The 21418-nt window shown below is 33.6% G+C and overlaps 1 protein-coding gene across 1 annotated transcript; it reads right to left on the minus strand.

The window, feature by feature from the left end:
* Positions 1–3480: 3480 nt before the first annotated feature.
* Positions 3481–20436, minus strand: LOC108362056 (probable cytochrome P450 313a4). The gene is made up of 9 exons (XM_017614890.1): positions 20391–20436; positions 14711–14772; positions 14131–14146; positions 13817–14005; positions 13685–13754; positions 13513–13624; positions 13217–13441; positions 3721–4144; positions 3481–3644 (listed from the first exon to the last, which is right to left on the minus strand). Exons 1-9 carry the CDS (start codon positions 20434–20436, stop codon positions 3481–3483), a joined length of 1308 nt encoding a protein of 435 aa, XP_017470379.1.
* Positions 20437–21418: the final 982 nt, after the last annotated feature.

A 21418-nucleotide genomic window follows, 5' to 3' on the forward strand; every position in this document is an offset into this window, starting at 1 on the left:
AGAAATTTAGCGACTTTGAGGGAAAATATTAACAAACGCCCGGCAAACTTCGCACGTAAAAAAAAAATTACATTATAATCTAAGGTTGGAGAAACTCCAAAGCCTCATTAAATTTTATTGCATATTGCTTCAATGGTGCTATCATTATTAACGCTTTAAAGTGGGACCTTTATAAGCGAGGAGTGTCCCAAGGAAAATGTTAACTTTGAGCTTGCAATATGATATAAATACAGGGTGTCCCATAAGTAACGTGCCAAACTTTAGGGGAAGGTGGGTGGGGGGGTGAGCTCCCTGATAAACAAAAAATTTTCAGGTAAAAGTGTCACCGTTTTTGAAATATTTACATTTTTTCGAATTTAAAAAAAATCGTGCCTTTTCATGTGTTTTCTTTAACTGCAACTACAAACCGGGCAATACTTAGTAAATTTTTTATGTAAAATACTTCCAGATAGTTGCCTCTCCATACTCAAATGCAATGTAGTTAAAATATATTAAGGAACCATCATAAAATTAGGACTATTTCTGGATTTTTAACTTTTTGATATTTTCTTCCCCAACTTTGACTATCTCGGGTGAAAAAAAAATGTACTGAGCTATAACTTTACATTACATAAAAAAATTGCTCATTTAATAAAGATTTCAGAAAGGTGCCACACTTACTGTTTTGAATAGAAAAAAAAGTTATAGCCGCTTTTGTGGGTAAAGGACTGAGACACGCTAGAATGTATTTAATAGATTTAAATTGAATTTGCTCTTGTTACCGTCAAATGACATGCTAAATAGTACAAAGGTACATTATTACCTGCTCCTGACATTATTTTATGTTACTTACCGGAATTAGTGAAAGTGGATTTTGTGAAATTGGACCCTTCGAACATTGTGTTATTAATACTATGACAGAGAACACGCAGTATACGTCGCATGAATATGCGGATATTCACCTAATTTACGGTGAAGCTTGCTGTAATGCCAGAGCTGCTCAAAGACTCTATGCAGAGCGATACCCCAATCGTCGACATCCGGGTCGTGAAGTATTCGCCCGGACCCATAGAGAAATATATGAAGGTAAGTGATTTTTACACCTTTCTTGTTTGCTTGCTTGTTAACTATAATTTTTCACTTTTTTAAGGTCGCATACCTGGAAGGCGTGGCGGCGAAACAGGACGTCCTGCAACGGTAGATGTTGAAGCTGTGTTAGAGGAAGTGGAACTAGCTCCATCGACTTCAGTGAGAATGATGGAAAGACGGACGGGAATACCAAAAACTACAGTTCACAAAGCTTTAAAAGACCATCGATTTCATCCCTACCACATTCAACGTGTTCAGGCTCTACAAGAAAGAGATTACCTGTCGAGGGTTAGATTTTGCCGTGAAATGTTGCGAATGCATGAATCAGACCCCAACTTTTTTAATAAAATAATTTGGAGCGATGAATCATCATGCAAACGTGATGGTTATTTTAATTTACATAACCTTCACAGTTGGCAGATATACAATCCTCACGAAATGAGAGAAGATCGTTCGCAGTACCGGTACAAAATAAATTTATGGTGCGGTATTTTTAATTGTCAGATATTGGGACCTGTGGAACTGCCGCCAACGCTCAACTCTCACAGTTATTTAGAGTTCCTTCAGGAACGGCTTCCAACTCTTTTGGAAGATGTACCCTTAAACCTGCGGCGAAGACTATGGCTGCAAAATGACGGGTGCCCTGCTCACTACGGGCGTGAAGTAAGAGCTCATTTAGACGAAACTTATCCTCGCCGATGGATTGGACGATACGGGCCAATCACGTGGCCCGCTAGATCGCCAGACCTGAATCCATTAGATTTTTTCTACTGGGGCTGTCTTAAGGACAAAATTTATTCAAAAACAATTCAAAACGAAGAGCATTTGCGGGAACAAATAAATGGAGCTGCTGCTGAGATAGCCCAATTGAGTTTAAGATCTCTAAAAGCGTCTTTTCTTAAAAGGTGCCGAGCTTGTATTAGAGTAGAAGGTCGCCAATTTGAGCATATTTTATCAATAAATGAATAAATTTCTCTTCAAACGACTCATGTATATTTTATTTCACGTGAATCCATGCTTCACAAAAAATATTGATAGATATAGCCCTTGTTATAGACTCTAGTCCGAATTCCGGTAAGTAACACAAAATAATGTCAGGAGCAGGTAATAATGTACCTTTGTACTATTTAGCATGTCATTTGACGGTAACAAGAGCAAATTCAATTTAAATCTATTAAATACATTCTAGCGTGTCTCAGTCCTTTACCCACAAAAGCGGCTATAACTTTTTTTTTCTATTCAAAGCAGTAAGTGTGGCACCTTTCTGAAATCTTTATTAAATGAGCAATTTTTTTATGTAATGTAAAGTTATAGCTCAGTACATTTTTTTTTCACCCGAGATAGTCAAAGTTGGGGAAGAAAATATCAAAAAGTTAAAAATCCAGAAATAGTCCTAATTTTATGATGGTTCCTTAATTTATTTTAACTACATTGCATTTGAGTATGGAGAGGCAACTATCTGGAAGTATTTTACATAAAAAATTTACTAAGTATTGCCCGGTTTGTAGTTGCAGTTAAAGAAAACACATGAAAAGGCACGATTTTTTTTAAATTCGAAAAAATGTAAATATTTCAAAAACGGTGACACTTTAACCTGAAAATTTTTTGTTTATCAGTGAGCTCACCCCCCCACCTACCTTGCCCTAAAGTTTGGCACGTTACTTCTGGGACACCCTGTATATGCAAGGATTCCTCCCACTAAATCTTGGAACTTTTCAGCCACTCGCTATCATTTCTTAACGCAATGTGTTATTCCACATATATGTAAATACTCACATTGTTAACAATTTTCATTCACTAATCGTCAAATAAAAATAAACTTGAACCTTTTTGCTTCATTTAAATCAATAAAATATCTCAGTGTACACATAAATTTTGTAGATGTATTGTGATTTCACTTCAATATAAAAACTTTTAGCAACACTGTTCTTCATGTATATGGAACCCTATTAATGGTATTGTTTCAATAAAAATATGGCACAGAATTCAAAATAATTTGTTTTATTATCAAATATCATATATGTATGTATGTATGAAAGGGCACCACGCATGATTCGTCCGGTGCGCCTAGTTGATTAGGGCCAGCCCGTACATATCCCGCACGATCTTCAAAAGTGACACAATTCAAAATTTGGCATTTTCGAAATTATGCGCTAAAAATGTACACATAACTTTTATTTACCTTTCAACAATAGCTAGAGCAATTTTATGTTAAAATTTGTTGAAAAACCCTAAGGTAAAGTCTCCCTTGCCCATATGATTGGCAAGTATTAAGAAATAGTTTTTCGCATTTTCTGACAAACGAGTAATTTTGATTTGGGTCACTTTTGAAGATATACATATAGCACACGTAGGTACATACATATCTACATATGTGCTGTTAATTAAGTATATACATACATATGTGTTTCATTAAATTTTACGATGTTTCAAAACCAACTTAGGTTCATGGGTATATTTAAGAGATATGTTATTAGAAAACTTCAATTCTTCCAATTTCGTTGAAGTGGAAAACGAAAAATTCCGAACAAATCCTGTCAAGAGTACCTTAATTGCAATAAGAGCGTATTTCCATCCTGAAAATAAAACGCATTTGTATATATATATGCATACATATGTACAGGTAATAATCATGAATGGACAATTGCTTACCGATACAATTGCGAATTCCTTTCGAAAAAGGGATGTAAGCGTACGGGTGCTTTCCCTTTAAATTTCCTGGGAGAAAATTGTCTGGGTTGAATTTGTGTGCATTTGGACCCCAAAGATCAGTTCTACGATGTACATCAAAAATTGAAATTAAAATCGAAAATCCCTTTGGTAGCTCCAATCCGTTACTAAGTGTTGTATTTTGTACAACGTGTCTTCCAATTATTGGTATCGGTGGCATTAGGCGCAAGGTCTCATTAACAACCATATCCAAATACGGCATATTAGCAACATGTTCATAGTCCATATAAAACACTTTTTCAGAGAAAACGTTTAAGATTTCTTCGTACAGTCGTTCCTGTACAGAAGGATGCATGGCCAGCATTAGAAGTGCGGAAAAAAGTCCATTAGCGGATGTTTCAAAAGCCTTTAAGTATACAAAAATAATGCATACTTATTTATGTCCATATGTATCTATAGTATACACAGTTTTAAAAAGATATCTGGAAACTAATATTTATATATTACTAGCAGACAGTGTTGGGCGTTAATCAATTCATTTTTTAATCGTCTTGTTAATTGATTAAAAAAGTAATTGCAATTAAACTTTTAATTTCGTACTGCAGTTAAATGAATTGCAATTAAACTGTTAATTGCACACGGCAACTAATTTAATTGCAATTACTTTATTGATAATAACTAATTTACTTAAAATTAAAATAAAAATACGGCACAGGCCTGGGATGTGGATGGCTATCATATCCACATCCCAGGCCTATAGTGTAGGCATTTATAATTGTTAGGTTTTAATAACTTTCACAAAACAACTAAAATCTTGTTGATTGAATTAGCCAATTGTTATTTGTAGTGGTAGCAATTAACAATTAATTAATTTTTAATTGTCCTTACAATTTTTAATGCATTAATGACACTTAAAGCAATAATGTTAAAAAATCAAGTTTAATTTATACTATTCTTCAATGCGAATATGTCGGCTGAAAATCCATAAAGTTACAGTATATTTATGTACATATACCCTGTGGGGAATTTCGTAGTCGTCTACTGCAATAGCCAACTTTGGTCCACTTATAACGGCCAACTTTTATCTGGTTTAAAAAAAAAAATTAACTATAAACTCTTATTACTCTATAGCTATTTTTATTAGTTAGTTTTTTGATTTAATAATATAAACTTGTATTATCGTCCGGGGCCGGTACTAAACATGGGCCTAAATTTTTTTTTTTAATATTTAAACGATTTCCAACGCTATCACTACAAACTTTTTCAGTGCTTTTGAAAAATACCAAATATTTTTGTAGTATGTGGAGAATGTCATTTTTGTATAATATAATAACTTCGTCTAAAGGGAGAATATGTTTTGCTATACTGTTTGTACAGATCAAGTGAATGCGTAAAATAGTTTTTATTGTTTTAGTCAAATGCGTTCATTTAAGCTCAGATGGGCTGTATGCCAGAAACTCGTCTTCTATTGATTTCTGATTTCCCCCTGTTGCAAATAACCTCGAATCTCTTTGAAGGCCACTCTACAATTTCTAGCTCAAAAAGTTTCATGAACCATGGGAAAATTATTACGATCACAACATTTAGACAACACGTGTTGACTTCGGAACCGTTCTATGTTTCACATTAGGCCTGATTGGCAGTTGTTTTGACTAGCACGGAAATGACATGCGCTTTCGCATTTATTGGATATCATAAAAGATATGTGAATATTAAATAATCAAATTTACCTACTTAATATAATTTTATAATATTTATCCTCCAACTAAATTTAAGGAAAAATCCGGCCCTGGGGGGAAACACCAGCACCCTATAGTCGTGCCTGCACATATATGTATAAATACAATCGACTTGTATATATGTAATATATATAATCATTCGTCTAGACTCTAGAACCTTATCGAAAACCTACCTGAAAATCGAAAAAGTTACTATTTTTGAAATCGGCACTTGCCACGATTTTGAACTTCACGTATTCTAACTCGGGCCGCGTTTTTTACAGAGCATTAAACAAGGATTACGACTGTATAATTTTAAATCCCTAATTTACGGGTTTTCACTATGCAAATCCACTTCAAAAGTTCAACTGTTAATAGAATGGTTCAAAAATATAGGCGTTTTTCAAGAACTATTTTTTAAATATTTTTCTTTATGACGAGATGGTTTATTTTGTGAGAATCAACAATTTTTTGTTATTTGTTTTCAAAAATTTATATTGAGATATATTTAGTGAGGTGTTATACATCGAGTTTTTGCAAGAATTTAAATTTTATTGCGGATTCCGATAGAATACCTATCCAAGTATAATATTTGTGCGGCAAGATTTTTCTTTAAGGCGACAAACCCCTAGAAGTGGGCGTGGTAATCGCAAGACTAAAGTTAGCACAACGCAGATTTTATTGCGGATTTCGGCAGACTATCGCTTCGTTAACAAAATTTTTTCACAACTTTTTCAATCAAAGAATGTTCTAGAAATGGGAGTGGCTATATTAAAACCAAAGTTCAAATATTTAGAATTTATTGTGGAATTTACAATTGGTTGCTATTCGGGAATGACCTAGCCAGATTGTATCGATGACTTCTTATAAGATTTTTGCCATGAGGTAATTTTTGTAAAGCAAAATGGTATCAAGCTTGGTTCGGAGCAAACTGAAAAAAATTTGGAAGTTTGGTTATTTACTTGCGATTTGTCAGCTCGTGCCTTCGTCAGTGGAGTCCAATCCCACAATGGTAAGAATAGCTGTCCTAAATGTTGCCAGGAGGGTAAATACTTGAAGAGGAGGGTTTGTTTTGAAAGAGGTTTGAAAGAATTAAGGTCAGATTCATCTTTTGAACAGAGATTGGATTTACGTTATCATAGTGATGCTTTTAAAAAACATAAAAGCGTTTTAGAACTGGCAGGATTTCGCATGGTATCACAATTTCCGTTGGATGGAGAATTTGGGCGAACCTCAAGGGAACGGGAAAGCCACCGAATTCAGGCAGTTTCTCTTATGTAGTGGCGTATTCATTCTAAAGGATTGTATTCCCGACGACCTATATTATCATTTCTTACTGCTCTGTTCTGGTATTCGACTACTACTATCTGAAAATTCATGCAAGGTAGAAGCTAATGTGGCTCAAAAAATTTTGGAGGATTTTGTTTCATATTTTGCTATTATTTATGGAGAGGAATTGGTTGGTTTTAATTTTCATTGTATTTTACATTTGTCCGATTGCGCCAAAATGTATGGTCAGCTAGATAACTTTTCGGCATACAAATATGAAAACTATATGCAGTATATTAAAAAATGAATTAAAAGCCCAACCAAAATTCTACAACAATTATATTTGAGGCTTGGTGAAATGCAAGGATTTGATTCTGACTCAAACGAAATTATAAATCAGCAATTACTTGAGACACGCAAGAGAAAAGAAAAGGACTGTTATTATTTCAGTGAAAATTTCGGTGCCATAAAAGTTACAAGTATGATAAATGAATATATTTCTGTTAATTTAAAAGGGTTAGTTTTCCAAAAAACAGAAAATTTGTTTGAAAAACCGCTGGAATCATTTCCAGGACTGGAAATAGAATAGATCGGTCCCTGGTTCACCTACCGGAAAAAATTATCCTATATGTTAATCAAGGCGAAAAGCGACCTATGTACCAAATTCTAAGCAAATCGGGCCATAAATACGATTTTTTCACATAGATCGGTCCCTGGTCCACTTACCGCAAAAAAAGATTCTATATGCTAATCTAGGCAAAAACCTACTTACGCACCCAATTTAAACCAAATCGGACCATGAATACGACTTTTTCAAATAGATCGGTCCCTGGTCCACCTACCGGAAAAAGTAATTTTTTTTTGTGGCCTTAAACATGGCGGCTGCTGAAAGCTATTTATATACAAAATTTCATGAAAATCGGACCAGGCGTTCGCGAGATTACCTGTTACAAATAAAAAGGGACTTCTCTTTATATAATTAGTATAGATATAGATTGGCGTTCTTTGACATACATACATATAAATATACATATGTGTTTTACGCTAGAGAGTATGCGCAAGCAAGAACTTTTCTTTTTGTCAAACTCTTCAGAATAGCAAGTGCGTCGTCGCCTTACCTACAACCGAAGCATGCATACTGGTTCATTAGGAACAAAAGAATAGGGGTATTCTCCAAATCTTGCAAAGCCGTTGCACGTAGCACGGATTGCACGGATTGCATAACTTGCAAACACACAAAAACAAAATATATGGGAAATGCCATTTCCTACCGCTGCAAAATATGCAACGTCGAAACCCATGTATATATTTTGCAAAAAAGCATAGAAAAATAAATGCGACCCTGTGGTAGTTGTTTTGTTATTGGAATTGCTACATATTTCTCTCATTCCTCTCATCTCGCTCACTTAATTTCTGTTGCTTTATCTTGTTATTGTATTTGATACAGAATTTCGCTGCTTGCTACCTATGCATGCTACCACTTTGCAATGGGGTGCTCTCGTACTCTTCCAAATTTGGAATAGAATTTTTGCATTTCATGCAATCCTTGCATCGTGCAAGGCTTCGAGAATACCGCTAATATCTTATGAAGTAAAGCCTTTTCTTGGAATATATGAATTACATTATATATTAAAACGAACTGATGAATACATTTTTGGCTGTTTCTGATTGTCGCAAAAAAAACTTGCCTAGTGACGAATTCGCCCCTTGTTATGGTGGTTGCCCAAAGCTATTTATATTTGAAATTGCATGAAAATTGGAAAACGTACCAAACTTTAATCAAATCGGACCACAAATATAATTTTTCGAATAGATCGGTGCCTGGTCCATTTCCCGAAAAAAAGGAATCATATATGCTAATCTAGGCAGAAAACTACCTACGTACCAGATTTTAAGCAAATCGGACCATAAATACGATTTTTCCGAATAGATCGGTCCGTGGTCCACTTCCCGGAAAAAAAGGATCCTATATACTAACCTAGGCAAAAAGCTACCTACGTACTGAATTTTAAGCAAATAGGACCATAAATACGATTTTTCCGAATAGATCGGTCCCTGCTCCACTTACCGGAAAATAGGGTCATATATGCTAACCTAGGCAAAACGCTACCTACGTACCAACTTTTAAGCAAATCGGACCATAATAAGATTTTTTGGAATAAATTAATCCCTGGTCCACCTACCGGAAAAAAGTAAATTTTTTAGCCTAAAACATGGTGGTTGCTGAAAGCTATTTATATACAAAATTTCATTAAAATCGGGCCAGCCGTTCGCGAGATTACCTGTTACAAAAAAAGGGACTTCTCTTTATATAATTAGTATAGATAATTCAATCTATAACAGAAACCACATGAAAAAAAGTCTCAAAGCTTGAACACATTTCACAAAAATTTAATCAAACTTCAAAAAGCCTTCATCGAAATTTCAAGCTTTTTAATTCGAATTTTTATAAAATTTTTGGAAACGCAGTTTTGTAGCCCATTCAATTTAATCTCATATAGTGCAAGTCTAAAATAGAAAAAAATAACCTTAGATTTTGTTAATGCATTATATGGAAGACTCAAAAATCCACCATAATTTTTGGCTATTTGAAGCTTGCATTTTATTTGACTAAAACTTAATGGGCTACCATTCCCGAAAATTTTCTATTTTCGACTTTTTTAATGTTTTTATCGACGTAATTTTCCAGAACTTCCTCTTTCCTTCTCAGGCACCCTAGATGTATTGAAAAGCTATTCAGAACACTTTTAATATTTACTTTTTTTCAAAATTTAACTTTTCCGACTTTTTCGAAAAAAATGTTTTTTTCGGCGTAATTTTGCAGAACTTTCTTTTTTCTTTTCAGGAACTCCAGAACTTTTGAAAAGATACTCAGAACAGTTGGAATTTTAACTTCTTTCGAAAGTTTTACTTCTTCGACTTTTTCCAAAATAGTGTTTTTTCGGCGTAATTTTTCAGAACTTTCTTTTTCATTCTCAGGAACTCTAGACCTTTTAAAAGTTACTCAGAACAGTTTTAATTTTTATATTTTTCAAAAATTTAACTTTTTCGACTTTTTCGAGAAAAATGCTTTTTTCGGCGTAATTTTGCGGAACTTTCTTCTTCCTTCTCAGGATCTCTAGAACTTTCGAAAAGCTACTCAGAACAGTTTTAGTTTTTATTTTTTTTTTAATTTAACTTTGCAGAACTCTCTTTTTCCTTTTCAGGAGCTCTAGGACTTTTGAAAGGATACTCAAAAAAGTTTTATATATTTTTTTTTTCCAAAAATTTTACTTTTTCGACTTTTTTGACAAAAATTGTTTTTTTCGGCGTAATTTTACAGAACTTTCTTTTTCCTTCTCCGGAACTCTAGAACTTTTAAAAAGTTACTCAGAACAGTTTTAATTTTTATATTTTTCAAAGATTTACCTTTTTCGACTTTTTCGAGAAAAATGCTTTTTTCGGCGTAATTTTGCGGAACTTTCTTCTTCCTTCTCAGGATCTCTAGAGCTTTCGAAAGGCTACTCAGAACAGTTTTAATTTTTATTTTTTTTTTTAATTTAACTTTGCAGAACTCTCTTTTTCCTTTTCAGGAGCTGTAGGACTTTTGAAAGGATACTCAGAAAAGTTTTATATATTTTATTTTTTTTTCAAAATTTTACCTTTTCGACTTTTTCGAAAAAAATGTTTCTTCGGCGTAATTTTGCAGAACTTTCTTTTTCCTTCTCAGGAACTCCAGAACTTTTGAAAAGCTACTCAGAACAGTTTTAATTTTAATTTTTTTTCAAACCTTTAATTTTTCAACATTTTCGAACAACATTTTTTTTCGCGTAATTTTGCAGAATTATCCTCTCCTTTTTCAGGAACTCTAGAACTTTTAAAAGGCTACCCAGAAGGGTTTTAATTTAGATTTTTTTCAAACATTCAACTTTTTCCACTTTTTTGAGAAGTTTTTTTTCGGCGTAATTTTGCAGAACTTTTTGTTTCCATATTATGATCTCTTAAAGTATTGAAAAGCCCCTCAGACCAATTTTTTATTTGGCTTTTTGCCACATGTCGTATACTGCGTGAATCTGGCATACACAATTTTTTTTTTTTTGTCAAAATGTCCAGAACTTTTTTCCCCTTTTCAAGAACTCTAGAACTGTTTCTTACATCATTCTTATTTTACTTTGGCCAGCCAATTAACAATAAATCAGAAATGACGTATGAAAGATGATAGTGCAGACACCGATTGGAATGAGTGGAACGTTTGTTTTCAGCGAAAACTAGTTTTCGTTTGACAGATTTTGCATGGACGAAAACACAAGTTTTAGGTCGAAAACCGGTTTAAGCAACGAAAACATGTTTCCGATGTCGGTCAGAACATGTTATTATGATATAATATTTTTAAAGAGGCTGACCACCTGTTTAAAGTTCAAATTAAATTTAATCAGTATGTAAAATGAAACATCACAAAATGATGGCAAGTCAATAAAAAGAAGATATTTCAGAAGGCTTTATTTCAAAAATATTTTTAATAGTGGCTGCCACCTGTTTAAAATTCTTATTAAATTTAATACGGTACAAACGAAATAGGTTGAAAAGAAAACTTTAGAAATAAAACAGGTTTAAAAGGGTGTTTAAAAATCGAATTAAAGCGAAGTTTTGCAAAATGGAATATCTTTCGTCTTTACAGAAAAGATAAATGAAATATCCAGTGAGATATTGCTATGAAACAATGAGTGTTGGTTTTGTATTCAGGCATATTTTTTTAAATAATAGTATAATAATAGTAAAAATAATTTAATAATCTCCAAACAAAATTTGACAAGGGATGACGGAAATTGGTTCCAAAATACATCGTAAAAATAATTTTTAAACATCTATAATTTATATAGATCCGGCTACGAAATGTTAGTTATTTTTTATACTGAAGTTGCCATTGCTAATTCAATTGAAATTCTACGCATTGAACAAATGTGAAATTTTTTTAGAGCTCTGGCTGGATTTTAAAAAGTTTTAGAGTTCCTGGCTGGAAATTGCAATAGTTCCGGGGAATTTCGGGCAGAAATCGGTAAAACGATTTGGTGGGCCAACTTCACGCGGCCCCCTTTTTCCAGGAAAAAGAGTTCTGATGCCACATCGTAGTGTACTATAAAGAGTTCTAGAGTTCTGAAAGGGTTTTGTAAATAGTTCTGCAAAAAAATCCAAAATTTTTTTATTTGAGAAATTTTACCTAATTCTGTCACTGTTTACTTCATTTGTTTTTCAGTGTTCTGTTGAGAGTTCTGAGTAGCCCCATGAGAGTTCTAACCAAAACACTTATAAAGTTTTGTTGTCCGACAAAAAGTAAAAAAGCTATAAGCAAACACAATGGACGAATTTTTATTAACAAACAAATTTATTTTGCTTTTCAAAGTTCTGTTGAGAGTTCTGAGAAGAGAGTTCTAACTAAAACTCTTATATATTTTGTTTGTCCGACCAATAATAAAAAGTTATAAGCAAAAACAAGGGGGGGGCAAATTTTTATAAACAAAAAAAAGTTGTTCTGAGTAACCCTCCAATAGTTCTAGAGTTCTTGAAAAGGAAGAAAATTCTGGATATTTTGAGAAAAAAAAATTGCTTTGAAAATTGTGTATGCCACATTCACGCAGCATACGACATGTGGCAAAAAGGCAAATAAAAACTGTTCTGAGCAGCTTTTCAATAGTTCCAGACTTCCTGAAAAGGAAACAAAAAGTTCTGTAAAATTATGCCCAAAAAATTTTCTTTTAAAAAAGTCGAAAAAGTTGAATGTTTGAAAAAAAGTTAAAAATATTCTGAGTATCTTTCCAAAAGCTTAGAGTTCCTGAGAAGAAGCCGAAAAAACATATTTTTCGAAAAAGGTTAAAAAGTAAAATTAAAAAAAAAATTAAAATTACATCTGTTCTGAGTAGTTTTTCAATAGTTCTAGAGTTCCCGAGAAGGAAATTTTGATAATTTTATTTCTTTATGGTCTTGCACATTTTCGTATACATATACAGCTATGGTCATAGATTTAGCACCAAAATTCAAATAGATAGATATTGTTTGGAACTTAAGTATGTTTATTTATTTCATTTAATAATTTTCATTTATAATATGTATGTATAATTCAATCTATAATAGAAACTACATGAAGCTATTATGTACATATTTTTATAAACGAATTATGAATTGATCGAAATGAAGGTAATAATCACATTATTCTAACCAAATCTCTCACAAAGTTTTTTTGTCCGACCAATAGTAAAAAAGTTATAAGCAAAAACAAGGGGCAAGTTTTTATTTCCAAAAAAAAATTTGTTTTTCAGAGTTTTGTTGAGAGTTCTGAGTAGCTCCATCAGAGTTCTAACCAAAACACTTATAAAATTTTGTTGTCCGAGTAGTTATTGTACACGCTGTTTAAGAATTGACTAGTTTTTAGAAGTTAACATATTTTTCTCTATTTTCATGACTTTTATTCGTGTTTCTTATACGTACGCAAAATTAATCTTTGAATTATTACTTACCGCCGACACGATGGTATTAGCTTCGCCAATTATGTCATGGTAAGACAATTTTCCTTCGCGATATAAATTTATTGCTTGATCAACAAAAATATTTGGTATCTTTTCATTCAATTCGGTCTTTCCAATCGAAACGCCATCAGTGGCTTTATAACTTTGAGGGGGATCAATGTCAGCAATTCTTGACTCTTTTCCAAAAGTTATACTTGATAACTTCCTATTTAAAAGCTATGCAAATAAATAAATATAGTAGTTCGTTTTATATGAGTACTTAGAAAATATTTGATAATGCAATTCACCTCCTCGATGAACGTATACAAGTATTCTTTTGTAGTTTTCGAAAATCGAGCATAAAAATGGTTTAGCTTTACATATGCCAATAAACATTCCTTCGGCACTGCTTCGAGAAGTCTGAAAAATGTTTGTTCTTTTTTTAATTCACTACGTTTCTATGCAAATATATATACTAACACAACGAAGGCTTTTACTAATTTGTCTGAAACCTGATCGCCCTTGTACATTTTTTTCCCCATTGTGGTTTCTAAAGTAAATCAAATTAATTGCACAATGAATTTAGTTTATAACTCTTTTATTACTCCTTACCGACAGCTATGCTTAATGTTATCCTTTGTAATTTTTCACCAATAAGATGTGGTAGCATATTATCTGCCATTTCACCGAACTTTAGAATGGCACCATCTTTAGCTTTGTTGAATATTGGGAAAAAGGATGTCAGGAGCTTTTGGTGAAAACTTGGGTTCATAATTCGACGATTCCGATGCCATTGATCCACTAAAATTATGAAGGTATTAAATATACATATGTATGTAGGAGGGAAATAACGCATAGTAAAAATGAATATCTTTTATTTGATTATCGTTTAAAAATGTTCGTATTTAAAAATAATACTTTCATACCAAAATTTAGCATGCACTAAGGGGAAGAAATTGTAAAATCAAATATAAACGTATTTAAATCAAATGAAAACGTGTTCAAAAGTAGTATAGTTGCGTGTGAACTCCAAAACAAGCGACTTGATCAGATTATTTTAACACATACCAAGCTTAACCTAAAAATGCCTTAAAAATACCATAAATGCCATCATTATTATATCGATGGCTGAGTGGAAGATCGGCCTATCTCGGCAGCTAGTTCGAAAACGCTCTATCTCAAAAAACTTTTCAAGAACGCCCTATTTCAGAATTTAATTGAAAAACACCCTATCTCAAAATTCGGTTCAAAAACGCCTTATCTCACTTCAAAATGTATTGAAAATATGCTGATATAGGGCGTTTTTGAATCGGCAGCTGAGATAGGGCGTTTTTGAAACGAATTCTGAAATAGGACGTTCTTGAAAAGTTTTATGAGATAGAGCGTTTTCGAACTGGCTGCCGAGATAGTCCGATCTTCCACTCAGCCATCGATATGAGGTTACGACAAAAGTCGGAAATATGAGCCAATTGTTAATTGCTCCTGTACGAGCTTTCTAGTGAATACGTTGCGCGCATAGTCGGTGAGCGCACATGGTTCACGATGCGTGCGCGCTGTGACAAATGTTTCTATAAGTCAAAAGCAGAAAATATCTAAAATTTTTTTTTTACAAATATTTTCTTCAATAAATGCAATTTTTGAAAATATAAACGGAATGGAAAACACTCATTGAGAACATATTTTTAATGCAACTTGAATATTTACGTTTAAAATAACAAAAAAAAATTCTAAATTATAAAATATTTTTCTTTAAGCTGTACTGTCACTACGCTTACAAAAAAATTTCATAAACTTTCGTCAATTACTTCAAGAGAAAATTAGTTTTGAAAAAAAGATTGCTTAAAAATATATTTATTTATTTATTTATTTATTTAATGAGTTATAGTCTAGAAATTATATAACAATTTTCTTACAGACTATTTACAAATTAACAAAGAACAATATACTAATAACTAGTTAAATTAATCCATTCAATACCAACTTAAACTTATCTTTCGGCAAAGAGAAATCAATGGCTATAGTATTAGGGAACATATTATACTCCTTCAGGACCCTAGCTATAGGAGAATTAGATGCGTAAATTGTTCTAACTGGATCTAACACAAAAGTGCCATGGTTCCGCAGGTTTCAATAGGGGATATTAAAACGAATAAGCTCGAGTAAATATGGCGAGTCAATCGCTCCATGTATAATGTCAAAAATAAATGTCAATGAGAGAATAGTTCTTCTACTGTTTAAAGACTTCAAGTTAATTAAGAGACATCTCGAATTATAAGAAGGAAACGGATCATGAAAATGCAGAGAGCGGAGTGCAAAACGAACAAAAACTTTTTGAACACGCTCGAGCCGATTTATATGACAATCATAGTAAGGTCTCCAGACGAAGAAGGCATATTCTAACTTGGAACGCACCGGAGACGTGAACAGCAACTTTAACGTGTAAGGATCTGTGAATTCTGTACTGAAACGGCGAATGAAGGCAAGCGTGGAATATGACTTAGCGATAACATAGTTAAAATGACTATGAAAATGAAATTTTGAGTCAAAAATCACCCCAAGATCGGATATTTCATTCACAGTGCTTAAAGTTGAATCACCAATATAATATTGAGTATGAATAGGAGGTCAGGATTTTGTAAATGATATATGGAAGCATTTTTGTGGATTTAGATGCAAGTGATTGTAACTACACCAAGCTAATACGTTATCAAGATCCGATTGCAGCTTGAGGGAATCAGATTCATTCGTGATTGTTGAAAATATTTTTAAATCATCAGCATAGAGCAGAAAATTAGAGTACCTAAAGCAATAACGTATGTCGTTAATAAAAATTACAAATAGCAGGGGGCCCAGAACGCTACCCTGCGGTACACCAGAAGACGCAATAAAAGAACGCGAGTAAACATCATCCACAGCTACAACACAACTTCGTGAGGACAGGTAGGACTCCACCCAAGACAGAAAGCTAAGATTGAATGGTTGACTTTGTCAAAAGCTTTCGAAAAATCAGTATATACGGTATCAACCTGTGCTCGATTGTTAAAAGCCGACAAACAGACTTCAGAAAAAACCGCAAGATTAGTTACAGTTGGCCTGGCCAGCATGAAGCCATGCTGATTAATTGAGATCAAACTCTTGACAGCAAAGTACATCTTTTCCTTGACTATGATTTCGAATAACTTGGAGATTGTTGAAAGTTTACTAATCGGTCGGTAGTTGGCAATATTGTTTTTGTTACCATTTTTCAAAATAGGTGTAATAGAGGTAACTTTCCAGGCATCAATAAACTTACCACATTCAAGTGACTTGTTGAATATTAATAAGATTGGGTAAGCAATCGCAGAACAATTCTGAAATAGATAAGAACAGAAACCATCTACATCAGATTGGAATGATGCTTTGAGTTTCAAAATGCCACCAATCACATCTTCTATTGTTAGAGATAACTCTCCAAAGTTTATGGGAGAATCAGTGTTACAAATAGAAAAATTACCTAGATCCAATTCGGGTTCAAAATTTGAGCTGAAAAAGTCAGCAAAAAGATTAGCAGCCTCTAAAGAAGACTGAGCATGGGTACTATTATAAAAAACTTGTGACGGAATACTTGAACACGTTTTCTTTGACTTGACATAGCTCCAAAAAGCTTTAGGGTTCAGTTTGATGTCACGTTCAAATCTGGCAATATTCGATGTAGGGTCTTACTCAGAGATTTAAATTTATTCGCATAGCACATATAATTTTCTTTGTGTTGCGGCAAATTAGAACACTTATATTTTCTAAAAAATCGGTTCCTTAAGTTCTTAATTTTCTTCAATTCCTTAGTAAACCATGGAATCTTATGGCAGTTCTTTTTCTTTAGCGGGATATAACTCCTGCAGATTTCATTAATTTTATTTCTGAAAGAAATGAAACAATCTGCAACGTCGGCCCCTACAAAAACCCAGTCCCAGTCTACCCTACAAATTTCATTACTAACTGCATCAAAGCTACAGCTCCTAAAACTATAATTCGAAGAATAGGTATCTGATTTAAGATTTTTGAATTCGTAAAACTCCAGTTGGAGGACCAGAGGAACATGGTGTAAACCCGAACACGACAGAGGACCGAGGCATTCATCTAAGGAAAAGTTCAAATTTTCACTTAAATAAATACTAGGTCAAGAATTCTGGCAAGCTTATTTTTGAGGTTATTTATCTGACTGAGATTTAAGCTTAGTAGATTGTCAACAACATATGTTTCGGAGAAACTGCCAACGTTATTGGGAAATAAAGCCAAACTATCGTCCATAGTCGTCCAGCCAACATTACAAAGATTAAAGTCACCAAGAATACAAAAATTGCAACTAGACCGCTTAGATACTAAATCTACAATATTATCAATATGCGATTTGTACAAAGCGTCGGAGCTACTTGAAGGAATATTTGATGCACAAAATATGAGTGTCGAAGTACCAGTCACGGACACAGATAGTTGATCCAAANACTTTAAAAATTAAATTTTTTCAAACAAATTCCCAGAATCCCTTTCACATCTATAAACCTCTCTACCCACAAATTTTCACGCAAAACTTCGAACTTGACTGAAATCCGAGGTCCAGTTGAGAAATTTTCACCCATATGTATAATGGAAGTATTCAATTCAAATACGCCCATAATAAAATGAAGCATTTTGCGATTGGGATCAACTTGTCAAATAACGTTAAATTAAAGGCATCTACCTTGAGGTTAGGTGGACTCGACAGTATTAAGCTAGCACTTCAGGGTACTATGTTTTATATATAGGGAAAACTAAAGTTAGGGGGTGGGGGCTCGAATTTTGATTATAATAATTTACTACATACTTATGTATAAATACAATACATGAAGGCATTTTTTGTTAAAGGCATCAGATCTGCACCGATTATTCGATTTGCAAAACTGAGGTTCCAAATTAAAGGACTTGGCCTCTAAATATGCAACAAGGTATGACATTTTTTAAAATTATAAAACCTGCACCGCTCGTTATATTAAAAAAAATTATTTGTAAAATGAAAGGGCAGGGCCTCTAGAAGTGCAAGAAAGTTTAACTTTTTAAATAGGGTTGCCACCCCACTTAAAAAAAGGATATAATATGTCAAATAAACGGGCTTGGTCTATAGATCTACAAGGAAGAACGTCTTATTTTTTTAAAAGGTTGCCAGCTGTTAAAAATTATTATTTTTCTGTGCAGAGCACCAGATTTACACCGTTCTCTCAATTTTAAAATGAGGTGCCAAATGAAAGGTATTTACCTAGAGATGTGCTTTGGGTTTTATTTGTTTTTAAGGTTTGCCACCTAATTATAAATCTATTGCTTAAATATGATACTCAGTAAAATGTCGCAATATGGACATCAAGCGAAAGGGTCTTTATACTAAAATAATATGTTCGTGCTTTTAAGAGTTGAAAAATATATAGGTATGAAAGGTAAGTAACTTATTAACGACGTTCGATATTGGTATCAAACGACAGCTAGTTTAATGGCTTTTGTGTAAAAATATTCAAATTTTCGAGAGTTGTCATCTAGTTAACAACTCTTAACTACCTTTCGATTGATAGCGATATCGAAAGCCCTTAATACATCACTTACCGTAAGTGTGTTTAATAAGTAGGAACACTATTAAAAACACCAACATATTAATTGAATCTCAAACCCATATTGTGACATTTTACTATCATATTTTAAACAATGCATTTTTAATTAGGCGACGACCCTTTAAAAAACCAAAGAACGTCTATAAGTAAATCCCTTTCATTTGACACCTCATTTTGTAACTTGAGAGACGGTGTAAATCTGATGCTCTGCAGGAAAAATAGTGTAACAGGTGGCAACCCTTTTTAAAAAAATAAGAAGTTCTTCCTTGCAGATCTATAGACCAAGCCCGTTTATATGGCATATTATATAATTTTTTTTTAAATGCACGAACTATGTAAGGGTAATGACTTTTTAAACAGGTGGTAACCCAATTGAAAAAAATTAAATCTTCTTGCATATCTAGAGGCCCAGGCTCTCATTTGACACCTAATTTTTTTCCGAATACAACGAACGGTGCAGGTTTTATAATTTTAAAAAAGGGAGCAACCCTTTCCAAAAAAGTCATACCTTGCTGTGCAGTTAGAGGCCAAACCCTTTAATTTGGAACCTCAGTTTTGAAAATCGAATAATCGGTGCAGATCTTAAGCCGTTAACAAAAAATGCCTTCATGTATTTTATTTATACATAAGTATGTAGTAAATAAATATTTAGATTTGTTCGCGATAAATCTCTTTTGCATGCAAACATGCGAATTTAACACAGCGATGTCATAGGATCTGGAAAGTGTCCTCCGCTGCATTACCTTTTCTATAGTTCAGAACCAGTCCTATATTCGACATATGGGATCTAGTTCGCTTTGCACCCCATTTTCTATAGTTTCGAACCAGTTGTAAACGAAAAAAGTAACAACATGTTTTCTTTTTGGGTTACCATGGTAGAAAATTTCAATTATTTGCAGAGAAATGTATATTCAATCTGAAATCAAATTTGTTTGAATGAATGTAAATTAAATTGTACATTTGAAAACACGTTTACATACCTTTGGCTGTAGCTGAATTTGCAGAGCTGCTGACTGTTATTGGTTATATTCCAGAAGGTCCCAAAATGTTAAGATGCTAAACAAATATTAGTTTTGTATTGCCAAACTATTAAAAAGCATCTGCGAAGTACAGACTGAAAAGGTATTTGAACGAAAAACCCGCCAAGCAAAAATCAATTTAAAGTAAAGAAGCCCCCCGCTGCATCCCTTTTTCAATAGTTTCGAAATAGTTCAAAATTCGCCAGATGAGATCTAGTTCGTTCTGCATCCCTTTTTCTATAGTTTTGAACCAGTTCTAAATTCATCGTTTTAGATATAGATTTCTAAAATTGTTTTTTGAAAGTACCACATATCGCTGCTTTTGAACTGGTGGCTACTATCGGACTGGTTCGTTTTTGGCGATAAAGATCTAGTACGGAACTACAAATTTGGTTCACCAGTTCGGGGTTACCCTACAGGGTTTGGTTCATGCATCAACACCACAGCACGCGATTTGTACGGATAAATATGTATGTACTATGAATGTATGTGTGTGTTGTCACCGCTCTCAGAGCAGCGCTCTGCATGCTTGGGGTGCGTATCAGTGATGCCAACTTGCGGGGAACTGGTCTCGTTGCGGTGAATCGGGTAATTTCTGCATTTTGCGGGGAATTTAGACTATTTAATTTTAGATCATTAAATAACTTATCTACCTAGAGTGTAGAGTACTTTTTGTAAAATTTTATTTTTAGTCACAATTTCAACTCTGCCAATATTACTTACATTCATTTATATATACATATCAAATAATGCAATTACACAAGGCAACAGTGATTTTGTTGTGGCTGTTGATAGAACACAATACTGTATATAAATCTTTTGAGCACACTTTCATTGTAATAATAATAATAGATTGGCGCTTACACATATGTTAGTGTTTCGCAGAGCTTCTCCTCTGATTTGTGGCGTGCGCCTTGATGTTGGCACACAAAGCGGAGGGATCTACAGTTTTTTTTTGTATTTTTATGAGAAGCAGAAATACACTCGGAGGTTTGCCATTGCCTGCCGAGGGACGACCGTTGTTAAGAAAAATCCTTTATTTTTTTTGCGATGTTGCTTTGACCAGGGCTTGAACCCAGGTGANGTTTTAGATATAGATTTCTAAAATTGTTTTTTGAAAGTACCACATATCGCTGCTTTTGAACTGGTGGCTACTATCGGACTGGTTCGTTTTTGGCGATAAAGATCTAGTACGGAACTACAAATTTGGTTCACCAGTTCGGGGTTACCCTACAGGGTTTGGTTCATGCATCAACACCACAGCACGCGATTTGTACGGATAAATATGTATGTACTATGAATGTATGTGTGTGTTGTCACCGCTCTCAGAGCAGCGCTCTGCATGCTTGGGGTGCGTATCAGTGATGCCAACTTGCGGGGAACTGGTCTCGTTGCGGTGAATCGGGTAATTTCTGCATTTTGCGGGGAATTTAGACTATTTAATTTTAGATCATTAAATAACTTATCTACCTAGAGTGTAGAGTACTTTTTGTAAAATTTTATTTTTAGTCACAATTTCAACTCTGCCAATATTACTTACATTCATTTATATATACATATCAAATAATGCAATTACACAAGGC

This window comes from Rhagoletis zephyria, unplaced genomic scaffold, assembly GCF_001687245.7.
Source record: "Rhagoletis zephyria isolate East Lansing unplaced genomic scaffold, Rhagoletis_zephyria_1.1 Rzeph_scaffold_00021, whole genome shotgun sequence".
Taxonomy (NCBI): domain Eukaryota; kingdom Metazoa; phylum Arthropoda; class Insecta; order Diptera; family Tephritidae; genus Rhagoletis; species Rhagoletis zephyria.

Coding starts and splice junctions, on each gene's coding strand:
- LOC108362056 (XM_017614890.1), bottom strand. CDS start 20,436: ATGCAGAAATTACCCGATTCACCGCAACGAGACCAGTTCCCCGCAA. Junction 13,625..13,684: donor TTAGTAAAAGCCTTCGTTGT/GTTAGTATATAT, acceptor AACATTTTTCAG/ACTTCTCGAAGCAGTGCCGA. Junction 4,145..13,216: donor CTAATACCATCGTGTCGGCG/GTAAGTAATAAT, acceptor GTATACTTAAAG/GCTTTTGAAACATCCGCTAA.